We start from the raw sequence: 27,374 nt of genomic DNA on the forward strand, positions 1-27,374 counted from the left end.
TCCATTTTTCCGCGTCTGTTAGCGCGTTAACGAGTATTTGTTTAGTGCATACATTTAACCCACTCCGGCTGTCCGTATAGCGTCGTAACGGTGGCAAATCAAACGCTTCCCAGTCATGCGTTGGATCTGGGCTGCTGTGGTGGTTGTGGTACTAGCAGCTGCTAACCTTTCGGCCAGTGAACCCTCAACCACGCTGTCTTTCGAAAGCCTTTCCTCGCAGCAGCAGCAGCAGCAGCAGCAGCAGGAAAGCGACCAATCCGACGCACTGATTGCCACCATCTTGGCCACCATCAACCATCTGGACATCGTGAATGGTGTCGCGGGAGCAGCGGAATCTCAATTGCTGCAGCATCGCACCGTCCGGTGGTTCGACGGGGAACCGGCGACACTGTGCAGCGCCCCACCCGCCAGTGAGCATTCCGAGTGCTTCGCCCCACCCGACCGTCCAGCCGATCGGCACCAGTGGGATGGAGCGCTGGCCGGGGCAGGCCTCATCCTGTACGGTTCGGTGGCGGAATTAGACCGCTACGCGTGTCTGTTCGATCCGGCCGGGACGTATCTGCTGGTGGACGAACCGTCCCGCTCGTCGCCCGAGCAGGCGCACCTTCGCCAGCTGCTCGGGACGCTCTGGACGACGCGGGGCGCGTACCGGGTGTACGTACGTGCCCGGGGGCAGCTGTACGGGTACGATCCGTTCCGGCGGCCGGCCGGTGCGGCCGAGTACGGTGCGCTGGTGCAGCTGGAGGAAGGCAAACCGCTACCGACCGTACCGCAGACCGACTTTGGCGGGTATCCGTTGCGGATCGAGGTGTTTCGCTCGGTGTACAGCAATCCGGACGAGCGGGCCAGCGCGTCGAAGGCGGACCAGATCACGTACAGCGGGCCCGACGTGATGGCACGGGACGTTTTCTGCCGCGCCCTTAATGTTACGGGTAAGTTGAGGTTTGAGGTGGCGTAGACGTTGAAAGGCTTTTCGAAAAACTCTTTTTCCCGAGTTGCCCGAATCAAATCGAAAGCAGAATACAATTTGATGGTAGAAACAGAGCAGTATCTTCTGACGGCTGTAGTGCTCAATCTTCCTACCAATGTCTACACTTTGCGGTTTGTTAGGATAGCCCCAGGCTAGGGTTCATTTCATCAGCGTCGTTCACGCCACGAGTGAACTGTTAACCGCCGCGAAGGCTCTCACGAGTTCATCGTTCGTAGAACGCATCGTTCCGATCGATGCTCACAAACGCTGCAGGCGCGCTATCGGTTCCATTTCATTACCGAGACACGAGCGCTTTGTATTAGCAGCATGGCTTCATTCCAATGCCACGTGGTGTTCACACAGAGCGGTGGCTTTGCGGAACGGTTCGTTAGCATCTTGTAAGCGTAGGTTAAATACTGTGAAGTTTTAATTGTACCAGATGTGGTGCAAATTATCTTTGTGATTTAATATTCTTTTGCACCCTTTAGTTAGCGTTTTTGCTGTAATACACCTGTTCTCGCTTTCCTCTGAATCGTTATCCGGTTGCTATGGATCGCAATCAACTACGTCTGAATCGTTTTCCGCTACGTTGGGATCGCTCTCAGCTACCTTTGGATTTTGCAGCTCGTAGCTCGCACAAATTTCATTGCAGCGCAACGTTTATTCCGCTTTAAGCTTATGAAAAGAAAATCAAGTAATTGAGGCATTCATTTCCAAAGTCCAATCGCAATTTTAACGTTTTATTCTTTATATATTTACATATACTATTTGAAGCTTACTTCACCATTTATACATTTTTGAATGTTTGACAACATGTGGCGAACGAATCCCTCACAGTCATCTCTGGAAATTAAAGGTGATCCGTTGCTAACTGCATCCACTAACTCATCTTCATTCAATGGCTTCGAACGTTTAACTAAGCTTTTCCACGTATGTTTGTTTCTCTATTGGAATATGTTTAGATTCTCTATTGAATTAAAAAATGGAGAATTTGGCGGCAAAAGCATCAATTTATGGCCGTTGTCTTCAATAACGCTTTTTACATCGCGATTACGGCACATTGTCCATCACCATGACAACAATCTTTGAATGTTAAAATTGTCAAGGTTTGCTTGGAGGTTATTCAAAAATTCCGTAAATTTTTCTCTATTGATGGCTCTGTTGTGCAGCTCATAAAGAACATACAACTGAGAAATTACGCGAACGTAAAGCAGGCACCACTTGGACTGCTCTTGGACCTTAGAACTTGGGATCCAACTTCAGCAATAAAAACGACGGAATCGTCTGCATATGCATTCCGTAGTTGAATGAAATTTTCAGCATATTCTTTTCTTCCGTCCTCAGCGGATGGCAAAACAGCCGGTGCAGCAACGTTATGCATTCTTTTGAATGCATAATGGAAACCTTCAATAGTCCGTGAAACTGTTGAAATTGAAGCAGCCACGTTATGAGTTTGATTTAGTTTAGCGACAAGATGCTGCAATGTTATTGAACAGTCTTCATCTATCCAACGACAAGATGCTTCCTTGTGTTTGGGATAGCTCTAACAGTAGCACTAGCTGTCCCAGAGTCTCCAACTTTTTAATTACACTTATGAACTGTGGAATGCTTCATATTCAACATATTTGCTTTTTGTTTCATGTTGGTTGCTTTCAGGTAGGCATTCACTATCCGTTCGCGGTCTTCCTTAGAAGTAAGCTTGTTTTTACGAGTTTTCATATTGCTGTGAGCAAAAGATACAGTTAAAGATAGAAAAAAAACGAATTCTTAAGATTACGGATGTAGATCAAACCTTTTCGAATTCTTAAGCTTCTTACAACGATGTTTTCGGGAGGAACCTTACTAATTGAAAATTGAGGCAAGTATGAAATTCATACTTGAAGAACGTTTGTTACGTAAGGAATTCCACTACGGGGGACGCCGAGCGGTTACTATGTGCTGCAATGAAATTTGCGCAAGCTACCGTAAAATCCAAAGGTAGCTGAGAGGGATCCAAACCTAGCTGAAAACGATTGAGACGTAGTTGATTGCGATCCATAGCAACCGGATAACGATTCAGAGGAAAGTGAGAACAGGGTTAATTAATTTGGTTAAAAACTTGTCAAGGTTTTTTTTTATCTATAGAAAAGGCAACATTTTCAAAGCAGCTGTTGCACCATAAAACTTTTATTAAGATGAAGATGTTAGCAGCTTGCTGGATAGGGGAAATATTCACAGCAAAAAAAGCTTTAACGTCCTATTTTAATTCAGTTAAATTTACAGTTCACGAGTATAATGACTTTACAGGAACAAGATATCACGATTACAGGCACCATATAAACCTCGATCGTAAGAAGGAAAACATTTTTTGGAAAGAATAGTCGTAAAACACATGCACGAAATCTTGAAAGATCTTAAAATTCATATAAGAAACGTGTGTTCGGGTTCGGAGCAAGTCGGGTCGCTATCGATCGTTTGTTTCAACCGACTCGCTAAAATTTTGAACCTAACGCTCATGAAATGAAGCAAATCGGGAAGATATGCACTGCAAAAATTCATTTTAAGGTTATTTCGCATCTCTCTCTCTCTCTCTCTCCCTCTTCGCTTAGTGATACCGGTGCCGGCGGATCGGGACCTGTTCGGCGATCGGCTCCCGAACGGCAGCTTTACCGGTGCGCTCGGGCGGCTCGTGCGGCGCGAGGCCGACATCGTGTTTACCGGCTTCTTCATCAAGGATTACTTTGCGCGCGACGTGGAGTTCACTGCCGGCCTGTACTCGGACGCGGTCTGCTGCCTGGTGCGGAAGGCGAGCCGCATCCCGGAGGCGCTGCTGCCGCTGTACATTTTCCCCGGCGACATCTGGGCGCTGCTCGGGGTGCTCGGCCTAGCCTGTGCGAGCGTGTGGGCGCTGCTGCGCTGGTGCGTCCGGCACATCAAACCCCCGGTCGGAGGGCTCTGGTCGCGGCGGCACCGGCTCGCCGTGCTGTTCAACCTGCCGCGCAGCCTGCGTGCGGCTGGCCCGGTGCGCCAAACCGTCCAGCTGTACGTGGACAGCTTCATACTGCTGGTGAGCGCACCGTACCTGCGCTTCACCCGGTCCGGCGTCGAGCGGCTGTTCCTCACCGGCCTGCTGCTCGTCAGCCTCATCTTCGTCTCGCTCTACACGTCCGGGCTGGCGGCCGTGTTCGTGAACCCGCTGTACTACCCGGACATTGGCACGCTGCAGCAGCTGGACGAGAGCGGCATGGCGATCCCGGTCAAGTACCGCGGCTTCCTCGACGACGTGTTCGCGGTCAACTACAGCCGGCTGATGGATTCGCTGCGCGGCCGCATGCAGCACCTGCCGGCGAAGGAGTCGATGCTGGCGCGGGTCGCCCGGCTCGGCAACATTGCGACCGTGACGCGCAAGACGACGCTCGCGCTCGACAACGCGATCTACCTGACGACGCGCCAGCTGCACATGGTGCCGGAGTGTCCGCGCACGTACAACCTGGCGTACGTGATGCCGCACCGGTCCGCGTTCGGCGAGCAGTTCAACAAGGTGCTGCTGCGCATGGTGGGCGGCGGGCTGGTCGACCACTGGATCGAGGAGGCCCGGTACGACTGGACGCTGCGGGACTGGCGCGTCGCGCGGCGCATGATGGAGTCCAACTTTAAGGTGCTGACCGTGCTGGACATGCAGTTCGCGTTTTACGTGCTCGCGATCGGTCTGACCGTGAGTGTGGCGGTGATCGGGGCCGAGCTGGTGCACTTTCACCGGGCGCACCGAGGGGAGGGGCACGGAGTCAATGTATTGCTGAGGAAGTAGCTAGAGGGAGGGAGGTGCGACTTGTAATAAAAACTGGAGTAGAACATGCATTTGCGGGTTTTATTAGTCCTTCATAGACGTCATACAAACATACTGGAACTGATCACTAACGCATACCGGTCCGATACTAACGCAACTGATACTGAACCAACATCGGTCGTGGAATTGATACTGTACCCATACCAGTCCTGGAACTGATACTGAACTCACATCGGTCCTGGAACTGATCTCGAACCCATATCGGACCTAGAACTGATCACAAACCCATATCGGTCCTGGAACTGATACTGAACCTACATCGGTCGTGCAACTGATCTCGAAACCATACCGGACCTGGAACTGATACTGAATTCACATCGGTCCTGGATCAGATACTGAACCCACATCGATCCTGGATCTGATACTGAACCCACATCAGTCGTGGAACTAATCTCGAACCCATACCGGACCTGCAGCTGATCACGAACCCATACCGGACCTGGAACTGATACTGAGCTCACATCGGTCCTGGATCTGATACTGAACCCACATCGATCCTGGAACTAATCACGAACCCATACCGGACCTGGAACTGATACTGAACTCACATCGGTCCTGGAACTGATCTCGAACCCATACCGAACCTGGAATTGATCTCGAACCCATACCGGACCTGGAACTGATACAACGAAACATGAACCTGTACCGGTCCTGGAACCGATACAGTTCCTGTTCCGATCCATTTACTGATTCCGAAGGTCAACGAACGATGTGCGGCGGTATATGTACAGCGTAAGAATTAGCCTAGGCGGTAACACTTTCCTGGGAAGTTGGTCCGGCTGTTAGAGGCCACTACGAGCGGGGTGCAGTGCAAGGTGGCCCTGCTCTTGCAGCCTGGGACCGAGCATCCTGGAGAATGATTTTTGACCGGGCCATGTCATATCGACGTGCTCTCGTGACCAGATCAACAAGAGAGAAAGAGAGAGAGAGAGAGAGAGAGAGAGAGAGAGAGAGAGAGAGAGAGAGCGAGAGAGAGAGATCATCGAAGTCTCTCTCTGCTAAAAATCATGTAGAATTTCAGCACATGGAATTAGTATAGGAAATAACGTAGGGGTGTTGCACAAAGTGTTTACGCAATGTATTTAAGTAACGGTCCTTAGTTTCGCTGAAGGTGAAAATGGCCACTCACGATGATTTTACTAGTGCAATGTAAATTGAAGTAAAAAAAAAGCGAACACCCTCGTTAGCCAGCTAGACGAAACCATGGCTCCTCCTCATGCGGTTAAAAAATGGCTTGTTCCTCGTCTGTCATAGGCCACACAAGGAGGCCCTCCGGTATACAGTCATACCACACGTAGAGGTTCTCGCCCGGAAGACTGCAACAGAATAACAGAATTAGAATTCCACTAACACAGCACACACGGGCATCTCACTTACTGGGGCAAGGCCATATTGGCTAACTCGTACACGCTGCACAAGATGCGCTCCGCCGACAGGGCCGCGATCGGAAGGCCGTCCCGCAGCCACTGCAAGTTGACGACGAGCTTCCCCTTCACCACTACCTGCTTGCCGTCGGTCGTAGCGAGCCGGGCCGTCCGGAACGTACTGTCGATCTTTACGTAGTCCGAGAGTTTGGGCACCTCGCGCGGCAAAAACGGACGCTGTTCGTGGAGGTACGCACGCAACAGCGATACGTCCGGCACGGTGCCCCGCAGGAAGCGCCCAAAGCATGCCGACCAGCCGCAATTTTCCCCCTCCTCACGGTACCTGGCCATAACCGGCCTGTACGGCGTATTACCGGCGGCAGGGGAAGGAACCGCTGTAAGATAAGGTGCATCGGAGCGAGAAAGAGGGGGAGGAGAAAGGGCGTCTCTAGTACAAAGGGGCAATGGGAAGCCAAGCTTCACTAAATTGTGGTGCGCGATCGCTTACCTGCCATGAAGTTCCTGGCAACTGTGTACAAGTCGACAACACTGCCTAAGTCGCACACGCACGACTTGGCGAACAGCTCCATCGTAGACATGATGACGGGAATGTTGGAATTTCGAAACTCTGCTTTGTCCTGAACTTGAGAAGCAAATGAAACGCAATGTTCGCTCGAACCGGTCGGTAGGTCGTCCTCAAAACTGCACCCGTTGGTTGTTTACACTTGACAAACGCACATGCTCAAGCTTCCAACGCACATCGTCTCGTAGGCGTACCCAGCGTCACACAGGTTGAAGATAGGTTACCTTCAGCAAAAACCACAATCTCAGCCCAGCACCAAACTCTGTGCGTCCGCCGTCGTTAGAATCAGATGCAGAATCCAGCACCGGTGGCCAGAATACGTGCCCCTGTGGTCCCGTGTATGCAACACGAACGTGCGTCGGTGCGTGTTTCGCGCGAAACTCCTGTTTTCCTTGCACAACTGCAATCGCTGCCAGCAGATGGCGCTCGATGTGCTCCATTTACACCAGCGCGCACTTCTAACCAAAGTGTGTGTGTGCGTGTGTGTGTGTATAACACAAGCACATAAAAAAAGAGTGCGAAATTTGGCAGCCATTTGGCAGCCACAGTGGAACGCTGGGGTTTATCCAGGCTAGTCGGGACTAGTGATGGGAAAAATGACGTTTGCGTCGAAATCGATTCCGACTAGCTCCAATGCTGGAGTCAATCCTGATTCCGTGACCGGAGTAAATGGCGATTCCAAGGTCAATTCCGATCTGATTCTGGAGCTGATGCCGATCCCGGAATCGATTCTGAAACGGACTCCGGAATCGGCTCTGCAGTCAACTCCAGCATCTGCTCCGGAATTGGCTCTAGAATCGGCCCCCCAAAATTTGTTCCGGAATCGGGTAGGTCCGATTCCGACCTACCACCACTAATCGGGACTCGACTACGTTCGGATTATTTCTGAACTGCTCATATAAACGGACAGCCGGATAATAGGTGACCGGACAAACGGCGTCCTGCTGTAAAGACAAACCTAGCCAGAGACATCGGTATAGAAATTGTGCCAAATTTCTCACGTAAATTCCTACGCTGCACCTGTGGTTCCTTAGCCTGCGGAGTCAGTTGATGGATCGGAACAACAGGAACCATTGCCGAAAAACAGATTCACATTTCATTCTCAGGGTCAGGTACGGGAACAGTTTCACGAAGGTTCCAGTACTGGTGTGGGTTCCCAGGACCAGTATTGATTTGGGTGCAGGTATTGGCCAATGATTGAGTCCGCGCTGCAATATCCGGAGTCGTTCGGAATCGTCCGGAGTCGTCCGGAGTCGTCCGGAGTCGCCCGGAGTCGGAGTCGTCCGGAGTCGTTCAGAGTCGTTCGGAGTCGTTCGGAGTCGTCGGAGTCGTTCGGAGTCGTTCGGAGTCGTCGGAGTCGTTCGGAGTCGTCCGGAGTCGCCCGGAGTCGGAGTCGTCCGGAGTCGCCCGGAGTCGGAGTCGTCCGGAGTCGTTCGGAGTCGTTCGGAGTCGTTCGGAGTCGTTCGGAGTCATTCGGAGTCATTCGGAGTCATTCGGAGTCGTCCGGAGTCGTCCGGAGTCGTTCGGAGTCATTCGGAGACGTTCGGAGTCATTCGGAGTCGTTCGGAGTCGTCGGAGTCGTCGGAGTCGTTCGGAGTCGTCCGGAGTCGCCCGGAGTCGGAGTCGTCCGGAGTCGTTCGGAGTCATTCGGAGTCATTCGGAGTCATTCGGAGTCGTCCGGAGTCGTCCGGAGTCGTTCGGAGTCATTCGGAGACGTTCGGAGTCATTCGGAGTCGTTCGGAGTCGTCGGAGTCGTCGGAGTCGTTCGGAGTCGTCCGGAGTCGCCCGGAGTCGGAGTCGTCCGGAGTCGTTCGGAGTCGCCCGGAGTCGGAGTCGTCCGGAGTCGTCGGAGTCGTTCGGAGTCGTCCGGAGTCGCCCGGAGTCGCCCGGAGTCGGAGTCGTCCGGAGTCGTTCGGAGTCGCCCGGAGTCGGAGTCGTCCGGAGTCGTCGGAGTCGTTCGGAGTCGTCCGGAGTCGCCCGGAGTCGCCCGGAGTCGGAGTCGTCCGGAGTCGCCCGGAGTCGGAGTCGTCCGGAGTCGTTCGGAGTCGTTCGGAGTCGTTCGGAGTCGTTCGGAGTCATTCGGAGTCATTCGGAGTCGTCCGGAGTCGCCCGGAGTCGCCCGGAGTCGGAGTCGTCCGGAGTCGCCCGGAGTCGGAGTCATTCGGAGACGTTCGGAGTAATTCGGAGTCGTTCGGAGTCGTCGGAGTCGTCGGAGTCGTTCGGAGTCGCCCGGAGTCGCTCGGAGTCGGAGTCGTCCGGAGTCGTCAGAGTCGTTCGGAGTCGTCCGGAGTCGCCCGGAGTCGGAGTCGTTCGGAGTCGTTCGGAGTCGTTCGGAGTCGTCGGAGTCGTTCGGAGTCGTTCGGAGTCGTCGGAGTCGTTCGGAGTCGTCCGGAGTCGCCCGGAGTCGGAGTCGTCCGGAGTCGCCCGGAGTCGGAGTCGTCCGGAGTCGTTCGGAGTCGTTCGGAGTCGTTCGGAGTCGTTCGGAGTCATTCGGAGTTATTCGGAGTCATTCGGAGTCGTCCGGAGTCGTCCGGAGTCGTTCGGAGTCATTCGGAGACGTTCGGAGTCATTCGGAGTCGTTCGGAGTCGTCGGAGTCGTCGGAGTCGTTCGGAGTCGTCCGGAGTCGCCCGGAGTCGGAGTCGTCCGGAGTCGTTCGGAGTCATTCGGAGTCATTCGGAGTCATTCGGAGTCGTCCGGAGTCGTCCGGAGTCGTTCGGAGTCATTCGGAGACGTTCGGAGTCATTCGGAGTCGTTCGGAGTCGTCGGAGTCGTCGGAGTCGTTCGGAGTCGTCCGGAGTCGCCCGGAGTCGGAGTCGTCCGGAGTCGTTCGGAGTCGCCCGGAGTCGGAGTCGTTCGGAGTCGTTCGGAGTCGTTCGGAGTCGTCGGAGTCGTTCGGAGTCGTTCGGAGTCGTCGGAGTCGTTCGGAGTCGTCCGGAGTCGCCCGGAGTCGGAGTCGTCCGGAGTCGCCCGGAGTCGGAGTCGTCCGGAGTCGTTCGGAGTCGTTCGGAGTCGTTCGGAGTCGTTCGGAGTCATTCGGAGTCATTCGGAGTCATTCGGAGTCGTCCGGAGTCGTCCGGAGTCGTTCGGAGTCATTCGGAGACGTTCGGAGTCATTCGGAGTCGTTCGGAGTCGTCGGAGTCGTCGGAGTCGTTCGGAGTCGTCCGGAGTCGCCCGGAGTCGGAGTCGTCCGGAGTCGTTCGGAGTCATTCGGAGTCATTCGGAGTCATTCGGAGTCGTCCGGAGTCGTCCGGAGTCGTTCGGAGTCATTCGGAGACGTTCGGAGTCATTCGGAGTCGTTCGGAGTCGTCGGAGTCGTCGGAGTCGTTCGGAGTCGTCCGGAGTCGCCCGGAGTCGGAGTCGTCCGGAGTCGTTCGGAGTCGCCCGGAGTCGGAGTCGTCCGGAGTCGTCGGAGTCGTTCGGAGTCGTCCGGAGTCGCCCGGAGTCGCCCGGAGTCGGAGTCGTCCGGAGTCGTTCGAGTCGCCCGGAGTCGGAGTCGTCCGGAGTCGTCGGAGTCGTTCGGAGTCGTCCGGAGTCGCCCGGAGTCGCCCGGAGTCGGAGTCGTCCGGAGTCGCCCGGAGTCGGAGTCGTCCGGAGTCGTCGGAGTCGTTCGGAGTCGTCCGGAGTCGCCCGGAGTCGCCCGGAGTCGGAGTCGTTCGGAGTCGCCCGGAGTCGGAGTCGTCCGGAGTCGTCGGAGTCGTTCGGAGTCGTCCGGAGTCGCCCGGAGTCGCCCGGAGTCGGAGTCGTCCGGAGTCGCCCGGAGTCGGAGTCGCCCGGAGTCGGAGTCGTCCGGAGTCGTTCGGAGTCGTTCGGAGTCGTTCGGAGTCGTTCGGAGTCATTCGGAGTCATTCGGAGTCGTCCGGAGTCGTCCGGAGTCGCCCGGAGTCGGAGTCGTCCGGAGTCGTTCGGAGTCATTCGGAGTCGTTCGGAGTCGTCGGAGTCGTCGGAGTCGTTCGGAATCGCCCGGAGTCGCTCGGAGTCGGAGTCGTCCGGAGTCGTCAGAGTCGTTCGGAGTCGTCCGGAGTCGCCCGGAGTCGGAGTCGTTCGGAGTCGTTCGGAGTCGTTCGGAGTCGTTCGGAGTCGTCGGAGTCGTTCGGAGTCGTTCGGAGTCGTCGGAGTCATTCGGAGTCGTCCGGAGTCGCCCGGAGTCGGAGTCGTCCGGAGTCGTCGGAGTCGTTCGGAGTCGTCCGGAATCGCCCGGAGTCGGAGTCGACCGGAGTCGCCCGGAGTCGGAGTCGTCCGGAGTCGTTCGGAGTCGTTCGGAGTCGTCCGGAGTCGCCCGGAGTCGGAGTCGTCCGGAGTCGTTCGGAGTCGTTCGGAGTCATTCGGAGTCGTTCGGAGTCGTTTGGAGTCGTTCGGAGTCATCGACTCCGGACGACTCCGGTCGACTCCGGACGACTCCGACTCCGGGCGAATCTAGTGGTTCCATTTTGCCGGAGTCGGAATCGAACTAACAATAGTCGGAGTCGGATCGGAGCCGTGGGTGCGCTCCATACAGCACATCACTAAACCAGAAGCATCACGACGACCGGAGTAAGGTCTCTTTTCCGATTTTTGGGGCAATTTTTGATTTTCTTTCCTTTGGACAGTTGGCAATTTGGCAAAACGAGCGTTGCAGGGTTTTGTTTTTATTGCTTACAGTACACTTCTAGTTGTATTACATCTAGTAGTTTAGGTTCACTCTCTAGCGAAAGAAAGAAAATCCGTGTATGTACAGGTGCATTGAATGAATCGGCTAATTTATATTAATAAAAAAACACACTCTTTTTCTCTTTTGCCCTTCCCCTCTCCTTCATTAGCTAGTTGCGCGCAACGAACAGGATTTGGTTGCCACATGGAGAAGAAGGAAAAAAAAAACGATTGCTCCGGCCGCCCCGAAGATATTTCGAGGTTTGTGGAGAAACCCCACACTCCAGCATGGACGCGAATGAAGCACGAACAACGAATAAATTTCAATTGCATTTCGTTTCCCCTCGTTCGCTGATCCTCTCTGCGCTAAATTTCGTTCATCAAATCCTTGGGTTTTTTTCCTGTTGAAGTAATCGACGCAAATCGAACTACTTTCTTGGTGAGGAGTGTTTGCAGCGCGTGCTTACTGATATGATAGTTTCTATCATTCGCTATGGTTGATCTCTACCACCTGTGGCACACCGCGCGGCCCAATCTATTTCGGTTCGGTTTCTAAGCTTTAATATATCTCGCCTTCCTCTCTTATGTGCTTGTAGGTAGGTGTAAGGCAGACGCTTATTGCGAACAAAACAAAGAGTTTAAAAAAACGTGTCCCAGAAAACGATGATGCGATCGATTCGTTTACTCAAAGAAAAAAATAAAAAAAAAATTGCTGCAGAAAGAGAAGTAAGAATGATTTTAAAGTTGTTACCGTTTTTGTGCCAAAGGGAAATGTAAAAGTAAAATAAACGATCCAATAACTCACACGTTCGAAGGCGCTGCGGCGCGTGGTTCAGAGATTGTGACGTAACGAATAATGTATAACTTAAAGCAATTGCAGCCAGGTAAAGCGCTTAACTGCTTTCTTCGAAGCAAAATCAACTGTGTTGAAACAGCAAAACAAATGGCAAATTTCTCGCCAGCTTTAGGTTAACCTTTTCAAATTAAAATAGTGCTTTAAGAGCGGAAAAGGACCGTACGAGCGCGCACTGCACACGTTAAGCAAAGAGCACGCCACGCATTAAAAAAACCGTCTATCATAGTGTTTGTAATGTTCCCTTCGTTCTTTGCTCATCCCCATTTTTTGTCTGCACACACCCGAAAAAAAAACCTGCTGCTTGTACCTCCTCGTTTGTGTATAAAACGATACATAAGAAACTAAAACCGACCCGCAGTATCGTGGTTATGTAGTTTCCACCTCCCCCTTAATAATCGCAATCCCTGTCGATGGGTACATGTGCATGTGTGTGTATGTGTACGTGGGGATAACCCTTAACATAAATTCACGTAATTCATTTAATTCATTGCCTAGTATCGGGGTATGCGAACGTCGTGCTAACGACTCGGCATACGTTGGGAAGAGCAAACCCACAAACACATACATACACCCATGCGCAAAACTTACGTGTAAAATACATGGTTTAAAATATGTACACAGAGCCATACAGAGCCATACCCGGCCACGCTGACCAATGCAATTAAAAAAAAAAGGTCACATCCCGCAAGCAAAGTGCCGGCGAAAAGTAGGTTTGCTCATCTCTGCCATTTTCTTTTCCTTCCTTAATTAAAAAAAAATACGTTAACCTAATGTCCTACTCGAAACGTTACTCCGCAAAGTGTAGAAAGCTACGTTAGAAAGCTGCGTTACAATGCATAAATGTCGTTTCCCCGGTACGGATATCCAAAATCACGAAAATGCGCCTGCGCTAAATATACGCCGCGTGTCAAGACGCGAACAGAAAAAAATCCTCCCCCCCCCCCCTCTTTTCGCAGCATTTACCCTTCCGCCGTGAGTGGGTCGCGCGCGTGATGTATCCGCACGTGCTTGTTGTGGTTCGTCTTGGTCGCGGACGTCTTGCCGCAGATGTTGCACGCGAACGGCCGCTCGCCCGTGTGGATGCGCTTGTGCTCGGTCAGGTAGTACTTCCGGTGGAACTGGCGGCCGCACACGTCGCACCGGTGCCCCTTGTCGATCTCGTGCTCGCGCGTGTGCCGGATCCAGTTGTACTTCCGGATGAACTGGCTGCCACAGTGATTGCACGTGTACGGCCGGATCGACCGGTGCGCATTGACGTGCGTGACAAAGTCCGACTCGCGCACGAACGCGCTCGGGCAGTACGTGCACTGGAACGGTTTCATCGTCGGGTTCGTGTGCGTCCACTTGTGCTGCTTCAGGTTCCAGTTGGTGGTGAACCGCTTGTTGCAGATGCCGCACGCATACGCCATCCGCTCCTTGGTGTGCGTCTCCAGGTGGCGCCGCATGCTCGTCTTCGTGTACGGCTGCTGGCAGATGCTGCACGGTTCGGTTTTGTTCTCGAGCTTCGCGTACTTGTCCGTGTGCGACAGCCGGATGTGGCGCGTCAAGCTGTTGCGGTGTATGAACTTCTCCCGACAGTACGGGCACGATTTTGGCTTCTTCTCGTGCGTCTCCTTGTGCCACTCCATCTTGGCCATCGTGTGGAACACCTCGCCGCACAGCTGGCACACGTACTCCTCCTTCACGACGGTGCGGTTCAGATGGTAGCGCTTCCGGTGCTGGGCCAGGTTGGAGAACCGCTTGAACGTCCGGTTGCACAGCTTGCACTTGATCGGCGCGTGCCCCGTGTGCACCCGCATGTGCTCGATCAGCTTCTGCTTGATGACGAACCGCTTGCCGCACATCCGGCACTGGTGCTCCTTGATGCCGAGGTGCCGCTTGATGTGGAGCGAAAAGTTGCGCCACTGCTTGAAGTGCCGCCCGCACGCGGAACACTCCACCGGATGCTCCAGCAGATGCTCGTTGAACAGGTTGAACCGGTCGAACTCCCGGCTGCAGGTGCTGCACACGTAAGAACGGTTGCGTGCCGCCACCGAGCAGTGCGCCGCCGGCAGCAGCGCGCTCTCAGCGGACGCGCTCAACGCCGCAACGGTTCCGCCGTCGGTCTGCAACTGCACCTGCACGTGCTGCTCTAGCACTAGCTGCTGCTGCTGGCCCGGTGCTGCCTCCCCGCTGCTCGTTCCCGGCAGGACGACAGTCGTGCTGCTGCCAGCGCTACTGCCCGCCATCAGCAGCCGGCTGCTTCGCAGCGCCGCCTCACTCTTTCGCTCGATCTCCTGCTTCATCCAGTGATAGTTCATGACCACGGGAATCGGCGCCTTCTTGTACAGTTGCTGCTGTTGCTGTGCCTGTTGCTGCTGCTGCTGCTGGTGCTGCTGCTGGGGCAACTGTTGTTGCTGTCTGCCATCCAACAACGGCTTATTGTCCTCCTCGCCGCGCATCTCCTGCTGGTGCGACGAGGACAGTGCCACCAGATCGTCCACGTGCTCGCACTGCTGGTGCAGCCGCCGTTGCTTGATCGAGCTGAACACCTTGGCGCAGAGCGTACAGCGGTAGGTGCGCGCGACACCGCTGCCGGACGGTTTCGGTCGGTTGGGCCGCACGGGATCATCCGTCGGCTGCTGCATCACCGGTACGGCGGAGCAGGTCGCAACACCAAAGTAGGACGTCGTACCGACCGTTTCCTCGTACTTGGTTTCACACGGCTGGTGCAGCGTTTGTTGCTGCTGCTGCTGCTGGTGATGGTGATGGTGGCTGCTGCCCTCATCGTATGCACCCGGTGGCTCGTGCATGCGCGCTACCATCATGTCCGCAAACGGCAGCTTCGGCATCACCTCCCCGCTATCGCTGTCCACATCCATCGGCGGTTCGATCTTGCTCGCCTGCATCATACCGCCATCCAAGGGCGCATCGGCCGAACCGTGCTGCTGGTGCTGCTGCTGCTGCTGCTGCAGGTGTTGATGACCGGTTGAGGAAAATTGGCTGCAATGTGAGGTGGAGTTTTTATTAGCGTTTTATTAAAATATATTCAATCTTTTATTTAGATCAACACCAAATATCCTTTTAAAAACTCCACTACCAGATCCATAAATGTAAAATACTTTGCATTTTAGAGCTACTCGCATAATTTAATTCAATATTTCACTCGATGAAAATAATAGGAGAACTGGGGGTAGTTTCGACACATTAAGGTTTGCCCCTGATTGCAATACTTTTGCCCATGTAAACTTACTAGTAGACATCGAAAAAGCTTTTTTGATTCTTACGAGAAACTACGGTTCCTGGATTGATTTTGATAACATTTTGATAAAAATTAAAAAGTGTGTTTTTTGTTGCATCACTACTGCAGTAGCGGAATTTGGGGCAAGAGTGCCACCAAGCATTTTTCCATAAAAACTTTAGTTAAATGATCAATTGTGTATACAGTTATCTGCTTTCCAATGACTAGGTATACTGAGCCGAATTTCATATAGATCAATCGATATTTCCCGTTGTTTTCAAAATCTTTGTGTTCAAAAATGTTGAGTTTCAAAATCGAGCAGAATATTATAATGTTTTAATCAAACCAAAAAAGCTTTCAAAAATCATGGGAACAATCAACCGAGAAAAAAAAAACTTTCTTTTTGTCACTGAAAAATTCAATTTCAAAAAAGTTACAACAACTTGGGGCAAAAGAGCCACCTCAATTTGGGGCAAGTGTGCCACCATCTTTCATAGGCGCGAGCTGGCAAAAATGTAAACATTGTTGTAGCGTGCAGCGCTACGGTGCGCTATTACGAGCAAATTCCACCCCCGAAAAACAGACCAGCAAAAAAACCATATTGTGATATAGTTTGTGATGAAAAAGGGTTCATTGGTGACTCAAGTGCCAGTCCATTGCCCGTAAAGTCTTTTTAGGCCGTCCACAAGGACAGAGGAGGCGTGGTACGCCAACATTGAGGTGGCAAGATGGCGTGGAGGCGTCCGCCGTTAAGACCTGGATAACGGGCTGGCAGACGAAGGTACGAGGCCGTGAGCGGTTTCGGACACTCCTGAGGCTGGCCAAGACCGCAAAACGGTTGTAGCGCCGGATAACGGAACGGAACGGTGACTCAAGACATGTAGGAATACATACACTAGTGCCACAAACAATTTCCAATTATCTACAAAATACGTTTATTTTAACCAGGTGGCCGTCACCAGGCCCCATACTAGTGGCACTCTTGCCTTTCTTAAACGCTTCAAAAACAGTTTTGTTTGCACGTTTTTCAAGCGAAACTCATTTATAGGTGAGAAAATAGATGTAAAATGGTTATGAAATTTAAATCGGCTTTTAACAAACACGTTTTAGTGAGTGAGTTACAAGCAATAACAAAAATTTCGTTACAAATAGCATGGAACCAGACTCAATATAGTAAAAGCTGCGGAGATAGCATCTGGTTTACGGAATGAATAGTTAAGAATCTTTAAACAAAAGTAACCTGGCAGCCAGTATCTTCTAGTAATCTACTTCTTTTTCCATAAAAACGAAGGATGTTCAATTTTATTTTTCTCTGCCAACTCGAAAGCCAAAAGTCGAACATTGGTCAATGTGATTCCATACCAGCGACTATTTTTTTCTTCAGTGAAGCCTAAACCGGCCTAAAGGAAGCCTACAATACTGCAGTCAAAGCCATAACAATATTAATTTTAATATGCCTAAACCATATATTCATTACACGTTTTGTGTCCGAGTTTGGCAAACGTTCTATGAGAGAATGATAGCTAAATTCGTTAATTAAAAGCTCCTTGGTTTGTTTGAAATCGAGAGATTTAAGGCAACCAAAGATTTTTTTATTGAGTGTTTGCTCAGCTTAATCATTACGTTTGCCATTCATAGTTACGGGACATCTGGAGAAAATATAAGCACTTTCAAGTTACGATATAAAAAAAAGTTAACATGCTACAAATAAGCTACACTACTACCAAGTATGGTGTCGATTTTACCCCCATTGGCCACACAGTTTTAGTGGCATTTTATACATAAAGTTTAATATAAAAATTGCGCACTTTGATACAGAACTCATCAAAAGTTTTTATAATACAATACTATTAACACGGAAACTATAATTTTGCTGAATTAACGCCACAATTCCTTAACTCCCAGCAGTTACAAAATTACATTGGCTGTCAGTCAGATCCACCATGTGTTTATTTTGTTGTTTTTTGACAATTGACAGGTTTCTGATCAGTGAAATGTGGCTCATATATTCGAAACAGTTAACATAAATAATGTGTACATTTTTTTTTTTCAAAAAGTTCTATAAATACAAAAACGGCAAGGTTTCGAACTTACCCACAGTGTCGAACCAACCCTGACTTCCCCTATATTCCGCTCGTTTTTTTAAAACATCACCTTGAATTGTGGTCTAAATTTTTACACCACAAATTCTAAATGCAGTGGACGCAATCATAACGAGCAGCTCGCTTAACGAGTTTTCCGCATTACGAGCATTACGATAACGGATGAAACTCGTGATGCAATGATCCACAGCAATAGCAGTTCCGAGATGGAAAATGAATCTAGTGTATGGTGACTATGTTTTAAAGATGACTGCAAAATTCTGATAACTATTAGAAAACTCTTACGATGACATACAAACATCAGCAAATCATAATTTTACTGATTATTCTTTTCATTCCGAATGAATGTCTTTTCGGGAAGTATTATGCAGTGTTCCAAAATTGAATGATTTTTAAATGTTCATATAATTTGATACGATCAGTTGAAAGAAGGAGAATAAATCGATTACTGTATAGATCTGAAGGGCTACTGACAATATTTAAAGAGCTTTTCACAACCAATATGAGTGAAAATAGCGTATGAAACAAAAACATGCAACGCTGCAAAATGTCATGAGCATTACGAGATGTTCACCAACGAAAACAATGAACATATCATATCCGTGGTAGCTTGATGCTCATTGTTAATACTCAATAAAAGTACATCATGAAATGCCGAACACGACTTGGGAGTGCTGGAGTTAACCGCGACACTCTGACTCTCTGACAAGCGGAGCTTAATGCCGTCGCAAGCATAATCATGCTTTTTTTCTGTTTGTGAACAGTGCTGCCAAATGCCACCGTTTCATTCTCCAACTCTTATGACTGAAACGAAATTGAAGTCAGCTCACGTACACAACTGAGATGATCAGAGGTGAGACTCAGCCATTTCATAGTAAAGCCTGATCACAGTAAAAAAAAGTCATGACATAGTGACTGACCACGCGTTGGTCGCAAAAATGTGACGAAGCATGTCACACCAATGGTTTTGAGTATCAGGATTGAGGATTTTTTTATGACATTCACAATGACATTTTGCAGCACTGCTAACATGAGAGCCCCGTTACAGATTCATCATTCTACAAATAATTCACTAAACGCCAAACAATACTTACAAAGCTACGCGTGACGTCATGTACTGGCCGTTGACCGTGGTGCCGTGTGAGTTATTATTACTACCACTGTTGTGTTGTTGCTGCTGCTGCTGTTGCTGTTGCTGCTGGTGGTAGAAATGGTCCGTCACGGCAAAGATGCCCTGATTGCGGCTGCTCAGATTCCAGCACTCCTGTGCGGTCGATAAATCGTACGAGCTCGGATAGATGGGCATATTCTCGACCACGGCGTACATCTTAAAAGGGAAGCGAGTTTCGGAAAGGGCAACCACAGCACATCATTAGCAAAGGGAGGAGAAAAGGCGTGTGCGCCAATCGCGCAGAAACTTACCCGATGGTTCCACGACGTCATGTCCATGTCGCCGTTGCTTTCCTGCTCGGAGATTTCCCCCTTCGCCGGCATCTTTTCGTCCGTGCGGATGTTCAAGCTCTCGGTCGAGGGTGCCCGCTCCATGCTGGTGGACGCGTGCGACGAACCGGACGACAGCAGGGAGCGCGTTCCGCCACTCGTGCCGCTCCCTTCGCCTCCCTCCTTGCAACCACCACTCACCGCGCTGTGACTGTGACGGTGGCTCAGCTGGCTGTGGCTGTGCTGGCTGAGGCTGATGTTTGTGGTGCTGTGGCTGCTGCTACTGTTGCTACTGTTGCTGCTGCTGTTGCTGCTGCTCGTATCCGTGGTAACGGGGCCCGGGGGCAGCCCACCCTTCCGCACCGTGCTCAGGTCGAGAAACGAGGATGCGGACGTGTCCTGTCCGTCGTCCTGCCCGTCGTGGCACGGTTCGGCTTTGGCCGCCTTCAGCGCAACCAGCGGCCCGCCCGTCGTTTGGATCTGTTCGTGCGCGGCCACGGTCGTACCGCCGACGGCCGGGTTGCTGCCCAGGCTCTGCTCCAAAAAGTCCTTGCTGTCGGAGCACTCGTACTCCGGCTCCGCGTCCACCTCCGTCTTGCGCACCGGTTCCAGCCCTGCCGCCGGCCGGAACGGGTCGGCGTTGGTGATGCGAAACTTTGGTCGCGGAATGCCGCTCCGTTCAAGCATGCGGGTGGACGGTCCCGCCTCCAGCAAATCCTTCTCGTCGTCCGGCGTGCCGGGCACGGGTGCCGGTAGCCGCTTCACCACCAAGCTGCCGCTCGCCACAACCTCAGCCACTGGGTCCACCGGCAGAGGACGTTCGTACGGGCCGTTCGATTCGGCCGCTTCCGCTGCAGTGACGGTGGCGGTCGCAGGCTTGCTGACCACCATCAGCAAACGGCGACGGCCGTGCGGCTCCGGCTGGGAGGACGCATCGACCCGCTCGTACCGGCCAGCGACGGGCCGCGGCTCGACCTCGTACACATCGTCATCATCGTACTCGTCCTCCTCCTCCTCCTCTTCATCCTCTTCCTCCTCTTCCTCTTCCTCATCATCATCCTCCTCCTCCTCCTCGTCGCTTCCCAGCTGTACCTCTTCCTCCTCCTCCTCCTCCTGTCCGAGCTCGCCGTGCACATGTGCCTCCTTTTCCTCCTCGTCGATCAAATCCTCCTCCAGCTCCTTCTCCTCCTCCTCCTCATCGTCCTCATCGTCTTCATCTTCCTCCTCCTCGTCCTCTTCTTCCTCCTCATCCTCCTCCTCGAGCTCTGGTGCATCCTCATCATCCTCTTCGAGCTCCATCTGCTCCTCTCCCAGCTCCTCCTCCTCGTCCTCCTCCACCTCCTCGACTTCCATCCGGCGACTGTCCGGGTGGGCCGGGGCGGCAGTGGAACCATCGGCAACGCTCTCGCCCCCAACCGCCAGCCCATTGCCACCCACCGGCAGCAGCTCCTGCGCCCCGAACGCTTTGCCATCGCGCTTCGGCAGCGGATGGTAGATCGTTTCGCCCGCCTCGCCAACGTACGAGATGTTGTACGCGCCGACGTCGATCTCGGTCGATGGGCGGTGCTGTGGCATTAGGCGAACGGCGGCCGGCGTGCTCGAACTAGGAGCGGAGGCAGTGCCGGTGCTGGTCGGCACGAGCCCGTACGACGATCGCACACCGTACACGGACGAACTGGAGGCAAGTGTACCCGCTGCTGCTGACGCCGATGGTGCTGGCATGGCGTGCGGCTGCGAGTATTCCTGCTTGATGACGGGGTCCGGCGGCTGGTGGTGAGGATGATGATGATATGCGTCGGCAATCCCGTCCCCGGCCGAGCTGTTAGGCTGCTGCTGCTGTTGCTGTTGCTGCTCCGTCGCGTACGGGCTGGGGTGAGCAGTTGCTTCAGTCTTCTGAATTACGGCGGTGATGCCGTTGAACGACGACGAGGAGCAAAACGGTTCCGCGGTGAGGTGCTGGCCGGCCGCAGCAGTCGTGCACACGACATCCGCCAGCGTGGTAAGCGCGGTGGCCATTACCATCGTTGTCGGTGCGGGCGGTTGCGCCGGCTCGGTCTCGTCTACCTGCATCGGGGCGCCCTGCTTCCCCGAGGTGGACGGCGCGGGGCCTTCCCCCACCGACGAGCGTTTCGGTTTGATTGCTAACTTTTTCGGCGGCCGGAAACCGCCTCGCTTCTGCTTGATCGCGCCGTAATCGAGACTCGTGCTGGCTGTTGCTATAGGTGGCGGTGCTGCTGCTGCTGCTGCGTTTATTGCACTTGCGTCGTTTGCTGCCCTTTCCGGCTCAACCACACCACCAATTCCGCCCGCATTGCTCGACGCTGGCTCCGTGCCGTCCTCCTCCACCTTGATCCCCTGCCAGGCGCGCACAATTTTCGGCGCACTGGAAGGCCCCGCAGGCGATATCGTAACCGTCGTCGGGGTGGCACTGTTGCCGGCCACACGAAACACCAGCCGCTTCACGTTCGCTTTCGATTCCTGCTGGGGCGCGGGTGGCGACAGGGCACAGGGCACGGGCTGCGGCGTCTTGCGGATGACGCTCGTGACCATCGCACTGCCGCTGGAGCAGGCCGCACCACCACCACCGGTTGCCATCATTTCGCCCGGAGCCATCCGCTCGTCCAGCGATGCGGCTGCCGCCGGCAGCGTTTCCCGCTGCTCGCTAGCGCTACGGAACCGCTTGCCGCTTCCGCCCGCACCCTCCTCTTCCTCGCCCTCCCACTGCTGGCCGCGCACCTCGCCGTCGGCGTAATGGTCGTCCATCTCCTGCCAGCTGCCACTGTACTCCACCTCGTGATCGTAATCGCCGGTCAAGTCCTCTATCTCGCTCTTGGTCGTCGGCATGCCGGCGTTACAGAGCGATTGCTGCTGCTGCTGCTGCTGCTCCACCGGGAGCTCGCTCTTCGCCGGCGTTATCGCGAGCAGGGAACGGCCCGGTGTGCTTGCCGCGAACGCAGACGGGCGCCGCTCGGTGACGGGCGGTATCAGGGACGTTTTGTCGCCGACGATCGACATCTGGCCCGCGTTCAGGTGCATGATGATGTCCTGGAAGTCCTTCAGATCGGTGTGCACCTTCACATTGCTCAGCACCTTCACCACGTTCGACTTGGACGAGGACGGGGGCGTCGAGACGGTCGTTTTGGTACCGCCGGTGGTGGTGGTGGTGGTGATCGTCGGGACACCCGTCGCCAGATGGTCGACCAGGGCGGTGCTGGCGCTCGGCGTGTTGGCGGTGGTCGTGGTGGTGGTGGTGGTGGATGTTATTGCAGTCCCGGCCGTTCTTGGGCCCGCCGTTGTCGCCACACTGTACAGCAGCTTCGGGGTGCCGACCGGTGCCGACGGCGAGGCGACGCTCGCCGTTGCTACCGCTGGCTCCTCGTGGCTGCCTCGGTCCAGCACGGACACGGTTTGCACTGCCGAGGCCGGGTACTGCTTGAACGCGGACACCGACGCCTCGGACAGGTTTTTCGCCAGCAGCTGAATCTGCTGGCCCACCACACCGAGCCCGCCGACGCTGCTCTTCGTGATGCTCAGCTGCAACGTTTGCTGCTGCTGCTGCTGCTGCACGGGCGTGATCTGCGTGCTGGAAGCCACCGTGGACGAGATGGCGCGACTGTACGGGGGCGGTGGGCCCGAGTACAGCTCGTTCGTGTACCGAGGGTAGACCACGCGGGACGAGCTACCACTCCCGCTCGGCTCGGTGAACTCGTCGCCCAGTGGCCCAATCGCCGCCAGCTCGTTCGGCACCGTTCCGACAGTGGCGACAGACGGCGCTGGCAGTGCTGGTGGTGGTGGTGGAGGGGGTGGTGGCGCTGCTGCTGCGACTGGCTGTACCAGCTCCCGCTTGACCAGCGTCACATTGTTTACCTGAAAGCACGGCACACCGTGCACATCGATCTTCTTCACCACGGTGACCTGCGGTGCCTGGCTGGAGGTAAGGTTGACTTGTACAGTGGCGGGGGTGGTAGTGCTGCTGCTGCTGCTGCTGCTGCTGCTGGTGCTACTGCTGCTACTTGTGGCCGACGTTGCTATCAGCGCACTGTCCAGGAACAGTGACGGCTGCGCCTCAAAAATCCCCACGGACGCCGAGGTCCGCTCGTTCGGGCGAAATGAGATCGCGTTGCTGCTGCTGGCACCTGTGCTGCTGGTGCTCGGGCCCGGCTGCCCGTGGAGCGCCGCGGTGCTGCCACCCTCCGCCGGCACGGGTTCGCTCGCCGTGCCCGGCTCCTCCACCGGCCCGCTGCCGAAGGGAGGGAGGCTGTCGGGCTTGACCATGCTCACCAGCGCCTTGATCACGTTCTCCTTCGGGTGCGTGTCCAAATGTTCGGCCAGCGTCATGCCGGATCGAAGGTACAGCGTACAGACCGGACATTCGATCGCCATTTTCGTGGGTGGGTGTGGGGGAGGGTGCAGCCGACCGGCGAGCGCTAGACTGTACGTGGATAGGGGGGTTCCCTCCTTCCCTCCCCCTCAAGCGGCTCTTCGTCTCCGCGGGGACAGGAGTTATGGAGCTGCAATGTGAAGCGAAAGAAAAGCAAACAGAAGAAAACGGGAAAGTTATATAAAAGATGGAAAGGTTGCAAACAAAATGTTAGATGTCGATTCGAACGGATCCGGGAAAAAAGAACGAAAAAAGAATTCATCGCCTATGATATTACACAAGGGCAAATCGGTGTCGTTGCCACAACTTAGCTCGGAATCGGACCTACCCGATTCCGATTCCGTGTTCGGAATCAATTTCAGAGCCGATTCCAAAGCCGATTCCAATCCCAGAGTCGATTATCAGTGCCGGTTCTGGAGACGATTCCAGAATCGGTTCTAGAGTCTACTCCGGAGCCGATTCCAGAGTTGGATACGAAACCGATTCCGGAATCGGGATCAGCTCTGGAATCGGAGCCGGAATCGACATGGGAATCGCGATTTGCTGCGGTAACGGGATCAGAATTGACTCCAGAATTAGAATTAGCTCCGGAATGAGAATCAGTTCTTGAATTGAAATATTGAATTGAATTAAAGTTTCAGAAGCGAAATCAGCCCTTAAATCTCCATGGGAATGGATCGTTTACAAATAAGTTTTGAATCTTGGCGGCTATCAATACGTAGCATCATTGGACCTGTGGAGATGCCGCAACCGACTCCGATCGCGAAGATCCTGATTTTGGATTCGGATTTCGGAGCCATTTTCCGAAACCGATTCCGATGCTGGTGCCGATTCTGATTCCGGAGCCGATTCAGGAGCCGGGTCCGGAGACGATTCCGGAGCCGATTCCGGAATCGATTCCGGAGCCAATTCCGAATTCGAAACCGATTCCGATGCTGATGCCGATTTTGATTCTAGAACCGATTCCGGAGCCGGTTCCGGATACGATTCCGGAGCCAATTCCGAACCCGAAACCGATTCTGGTGCCGCTTTTAATTCAAGAGCCGGTTCTGGAACCGAATCCGGATCCGATTTCGGATCCGATTTCGAAACCATTTTCGGAACCAAGTTCGGAACCAATTTCGGAGCCAATTCCGGAATCGATTCCGCAAACTGATACCGGAAACCTACTATTTGGAACCGATTCCGGAAAACTTTGGAGCTAGCCGGAATCGAATGCAACGAAATCTCATCATTTTTCCCATCACTCGCCACAACACAGCTGTGCATTGATTGATTGGAGGACGGCGGCAGAGCTGCGGTTCGCGAAACACAACATCCGGAAACCAGGTGGGGCACAACTGTTTAAAAGCAAAGAGAGAGAGCACATTGACCAACCCAGCAGCAACATCAAACAGAGGACACCCACTGAAGGCTGTGCCAACAAAAAAAAAAGAAAGGTTGCGCTGTGTCTTTGTCCAAAGCGAACCAAGTTGCAGGCAAACGGTTCGTGTCTGCTCTACTAGGGTTCCGGTTGCAATCTCACTCCCCTGAGACGGGAAATGCAACGAAACGAAACGACTGTTTAGCTATAGCTGACCAAAGATTTCATCTTGCCCGTGTTGCCATCAGGGTCCAGCGTTTCGTCCGATTACTTTAGAGCAGATACTGCAACGGCAGCAACGCACCACTCTCACCAGGCCATTTCTCATCGGGAGACCAAAAATGCTGGTCGAGAATGAGGCAAAATTGATTTTTGATTCGACCGTGTGCGGATGATGATGGTTCTTTGCTTTGAGTTGCGTGGAATTTTCCGTGCACAGACCCATATCACTTACCCGTCCTTCACATACACACACACACGCATACATTCAAACATACAAGGGGAGATAGAGGGATTTGAACTCCAGTCGGTTCGGATACTAGGAATTGGGGTGTGCTTCTCGGCAGCGAGTTTGGGCGACTTTAGGGTCAAATTCGTTCACGCTAACCGTGCAGGTGGCCGGCTACGAGAAGAAGGGGAGAGGGGGGGGGGGCGATGATCCTGCTTGAACGTTTGACAGTTGCGCACCACCCAACCTAAGGTGGAAGGGCGGGTGGGATGTTTCGAAGGTTGATACCGGTGGTTGTTGTGTTGAATTGATTGTTGCTGATCTCAACTACCTTTCCTACCCTTCTTGCTACACACACACACACACACACACACACACGCACAGAGACACAGATACGCAATTCCCGTCCCGCAGCTGCCCGCAAGCAGGGCTTCAGTGGCAAATGATTGTTGTTGGAAACGGTTCAGTTAGCAGTGGCAGCCATCTTTCTCCACTGTTGCAAAGAGGCAAAGAAAAGGAATTGCTCTAAAATGGAACACTACTGGGAGACAGCACGGGTAGTCGGTTGTGTTGATAATGCAGGAGCTGCCAGAGGGGTAACGGGGGCGGGGAGGGGGGGAGGTTAAGACACATAATTTTATTTTACGAAAATTGCGTTTTTTCCCCTAAGCAGCACCCCTTGTTGGGCTGCCCCCTCTCTCACTCACTCTCTATCTCTCACGCACACACACACACGCGTCACACGGGCCCATCCACACAACCGTGAACTCAATTCTCGGAAATTGTTAATATTTTATTACAACGGAACGATATGGCCTCCCGTCAAATGGACAAATACAACACACCAACAAAAAAAAAAGAATGCTAGACATCATGGCCGTGTGTATTGACTTTTACGGCTGTTTCTGTCTCGCTCATTCACACACGCATCCATTCTTTCTTACACACACACACACACACACTCAAACTCGCTCTCTCTTCCTCATTCAGACGCAAACATCGCAAAGCACACACAACGCACGCACACACACAATCGTTCGCATGCTGTTTCTTTCCTGCATACACCGTTGCATACATTCGGGCGCACTCGCTTTCGCTACGGTTCGGTTCCTTCTCTCGTTCGCTCGCATCATCGTCATGTGCCTTGCCCTCTTTATCGTATTCACACGCAGCCCACACACACACACACGCACACATACAACACTTGTACGCCATTACAAGAGCAGTGTTGGCTGCGATCGATTCCCATTGCCCCATGCACAGCGCAGGAGAAGGAAAAAAACCCACAACCCCTTGATGGATGGGGCTGGAATTTTCCAACCAAGAAAAGATGGAAAACGATACGCTTTCGAACGTACGCACGAAGGGGAACTAAGGTTGTATCGTTATTCACCTGACGCACCACACGCACCACACGGGACGACGGCACAAATCTTTTTTGTTCCGCTCTGCTCCACTATTCGTTTGCACGGTAAAACTCTCACTGACAGGGGCCCTGACTGGCCTCGCGTTAACGTACCCGTGCAGTGTTCGAACGGAACCCAACTGCGCACGCACACACGCACACACTCACACACACACTACTGTACGCACAGGCGCAAACAAACCCGTGTGCACAGGATTGCACATAAATTCCAATCGCAATTGTGCGTTTACGCTGTCCGATTCAAGTGTTCCTAGCGACTGTCAGCCGTTTCGTCACGGCGGGGCGAAAAGTGCGGCGAAACGTGATGGAATGTGTTTTTTTCTTCTAACGCCTTGTTTGTGTGCGTGTGTGTGTTGCAAGGTGCATTAGAGGGATTAGGTGGTGGAAGGAGATCAGAAGCGCCTTTGGTGGGTCAGTCATATTTGAGGTACAGGTAGTCCACGAGATGCGCAAGACTTCTTAAAGGCGGATTCGGAGATTTGCGGTTTTGTAAATTTGACAGTTCTTACTAGTGATGTGCTCTCTGGAGCGCACCAACGACTCCGATCCAACTCCGACTATTGTTAATACGATTCTAAATCCGGAAAAATAGGAACCACTAGTTCCGCCCGGAGTCGGAGTCGTCCGGAATCGTCCGGAGTCGGCCAGAATCGAAGTAATTCGAAGTCTAAGCCATTCACAGTCGTCCAGAGTCGATCGGTCGGAGTCAACTGGAGCCATGCTGTGCAATGTGCTTGCGATCAGGCATTTCATTTCGTTGTGTTTTTA

At 53.2% G+C, this 27,374-nt stretch overlaps 3 protein-coding genes across 6 annotated transcripts; 1 reads left to right on the plus strand and 2 right to left on the minus strand.

Annotated features, from left to right (window-relative positions):
* Window positions 1–32: 32 nt before the first annotated feature.
* LOC120906498 lies at window positions 33–4,807 on the plus strand. The gene is made up of 2 exons (XM_040318229.1): window positions 33–932; window positions 3,559–4,807. Exons 1-2 carry the CDS (start codon window positions 116–118, stop codon window positions 4,755–4,757), a joined length of 2,016 nt encoding a protein of 671 aa, XP_040174163.1. The 5' UTR covers window positions 33–115; the 3' UTR covers window positions 4,758–4,807.
* A 92-nt stretch (window positions 4,808–4,899) lies between these two features.
* On the minus strand, window positions 4,900–7,131 carry LOC120906499. Its single transcript, XM_040318230.1, has 3 exons — window positions 6,669–7,131; window positions 6,174–6,555; window positions 4,900–6,112 (listed from the first exon to the last, which is right to left on the minus strand). Exons 1-3 carry the CDS (start codon window positions 6,757–6,759, stop codon window positions 6,019–6,021), a joined length of 567 nt encoding a protein of 188 aa, XP_040174164.1. The 5' UTR covers window positions 6,760–7,131; the 3' UTR covers window positions 4,900–6,018.
* Window positions 7,132–11,353: 4,222 nt separating this feature from the next.
* On the minus strand, window positions 11,354–26,746 carry LOC120906355. 4 transcript variants are annotated; one of them, XM_040317954.1, is made up of 4 exons: window positions 26,592–26,746; window positions 18,971–23,499; window positions 18,643–18,875; window positions 11,354–15,208 (listed from the first exon to the last, which is right to left on the minus strand). In XM_040317954.1, the coding sequence occupies exons 2-4, from the start codon at window positions 23,369–23,371 to the stop codon at window positions 13,186–13,188; spliced, it is 6,657 nt and encodes a 2,218-aa protein (XP_040173888.1). In that variant the 5' UTR covers window positions 23,372–23,499; window positions 26,592–26,746; the 3' UTR covers window positions 11,354–13,185. The 4 variants fall into 4 exon arrangements, with proteins under 4 accessions (XP_040173888.1, XP_040173886.1, XP_040173885.1 ...); XM_040317952.1 differs by having other exon boundaries at window positions 26,583–26,746; XM_040317951.1 differs by having other exon boundaries at window positions 26,574–26,746.
* Between the last annotated feature and the right edge of the window lie 628 nt (window positions 26,747–27,374).

The sequence above is a fragment of the Anopheles arabiensis genome, chromosome X, assembly GCF_016920715.1.
Source record: "Anopheles arabiensis isolate DONGOLA chromosome X, AaraD3, whole genome shotgun sequence".
Taxonomy (NCBI): domain Eukaryota; kingdom Metazoa; phylum Arthropoda; class Insecta; order Diptera; family Culicidae; genus Anopheles; species Anopheles arabiensis.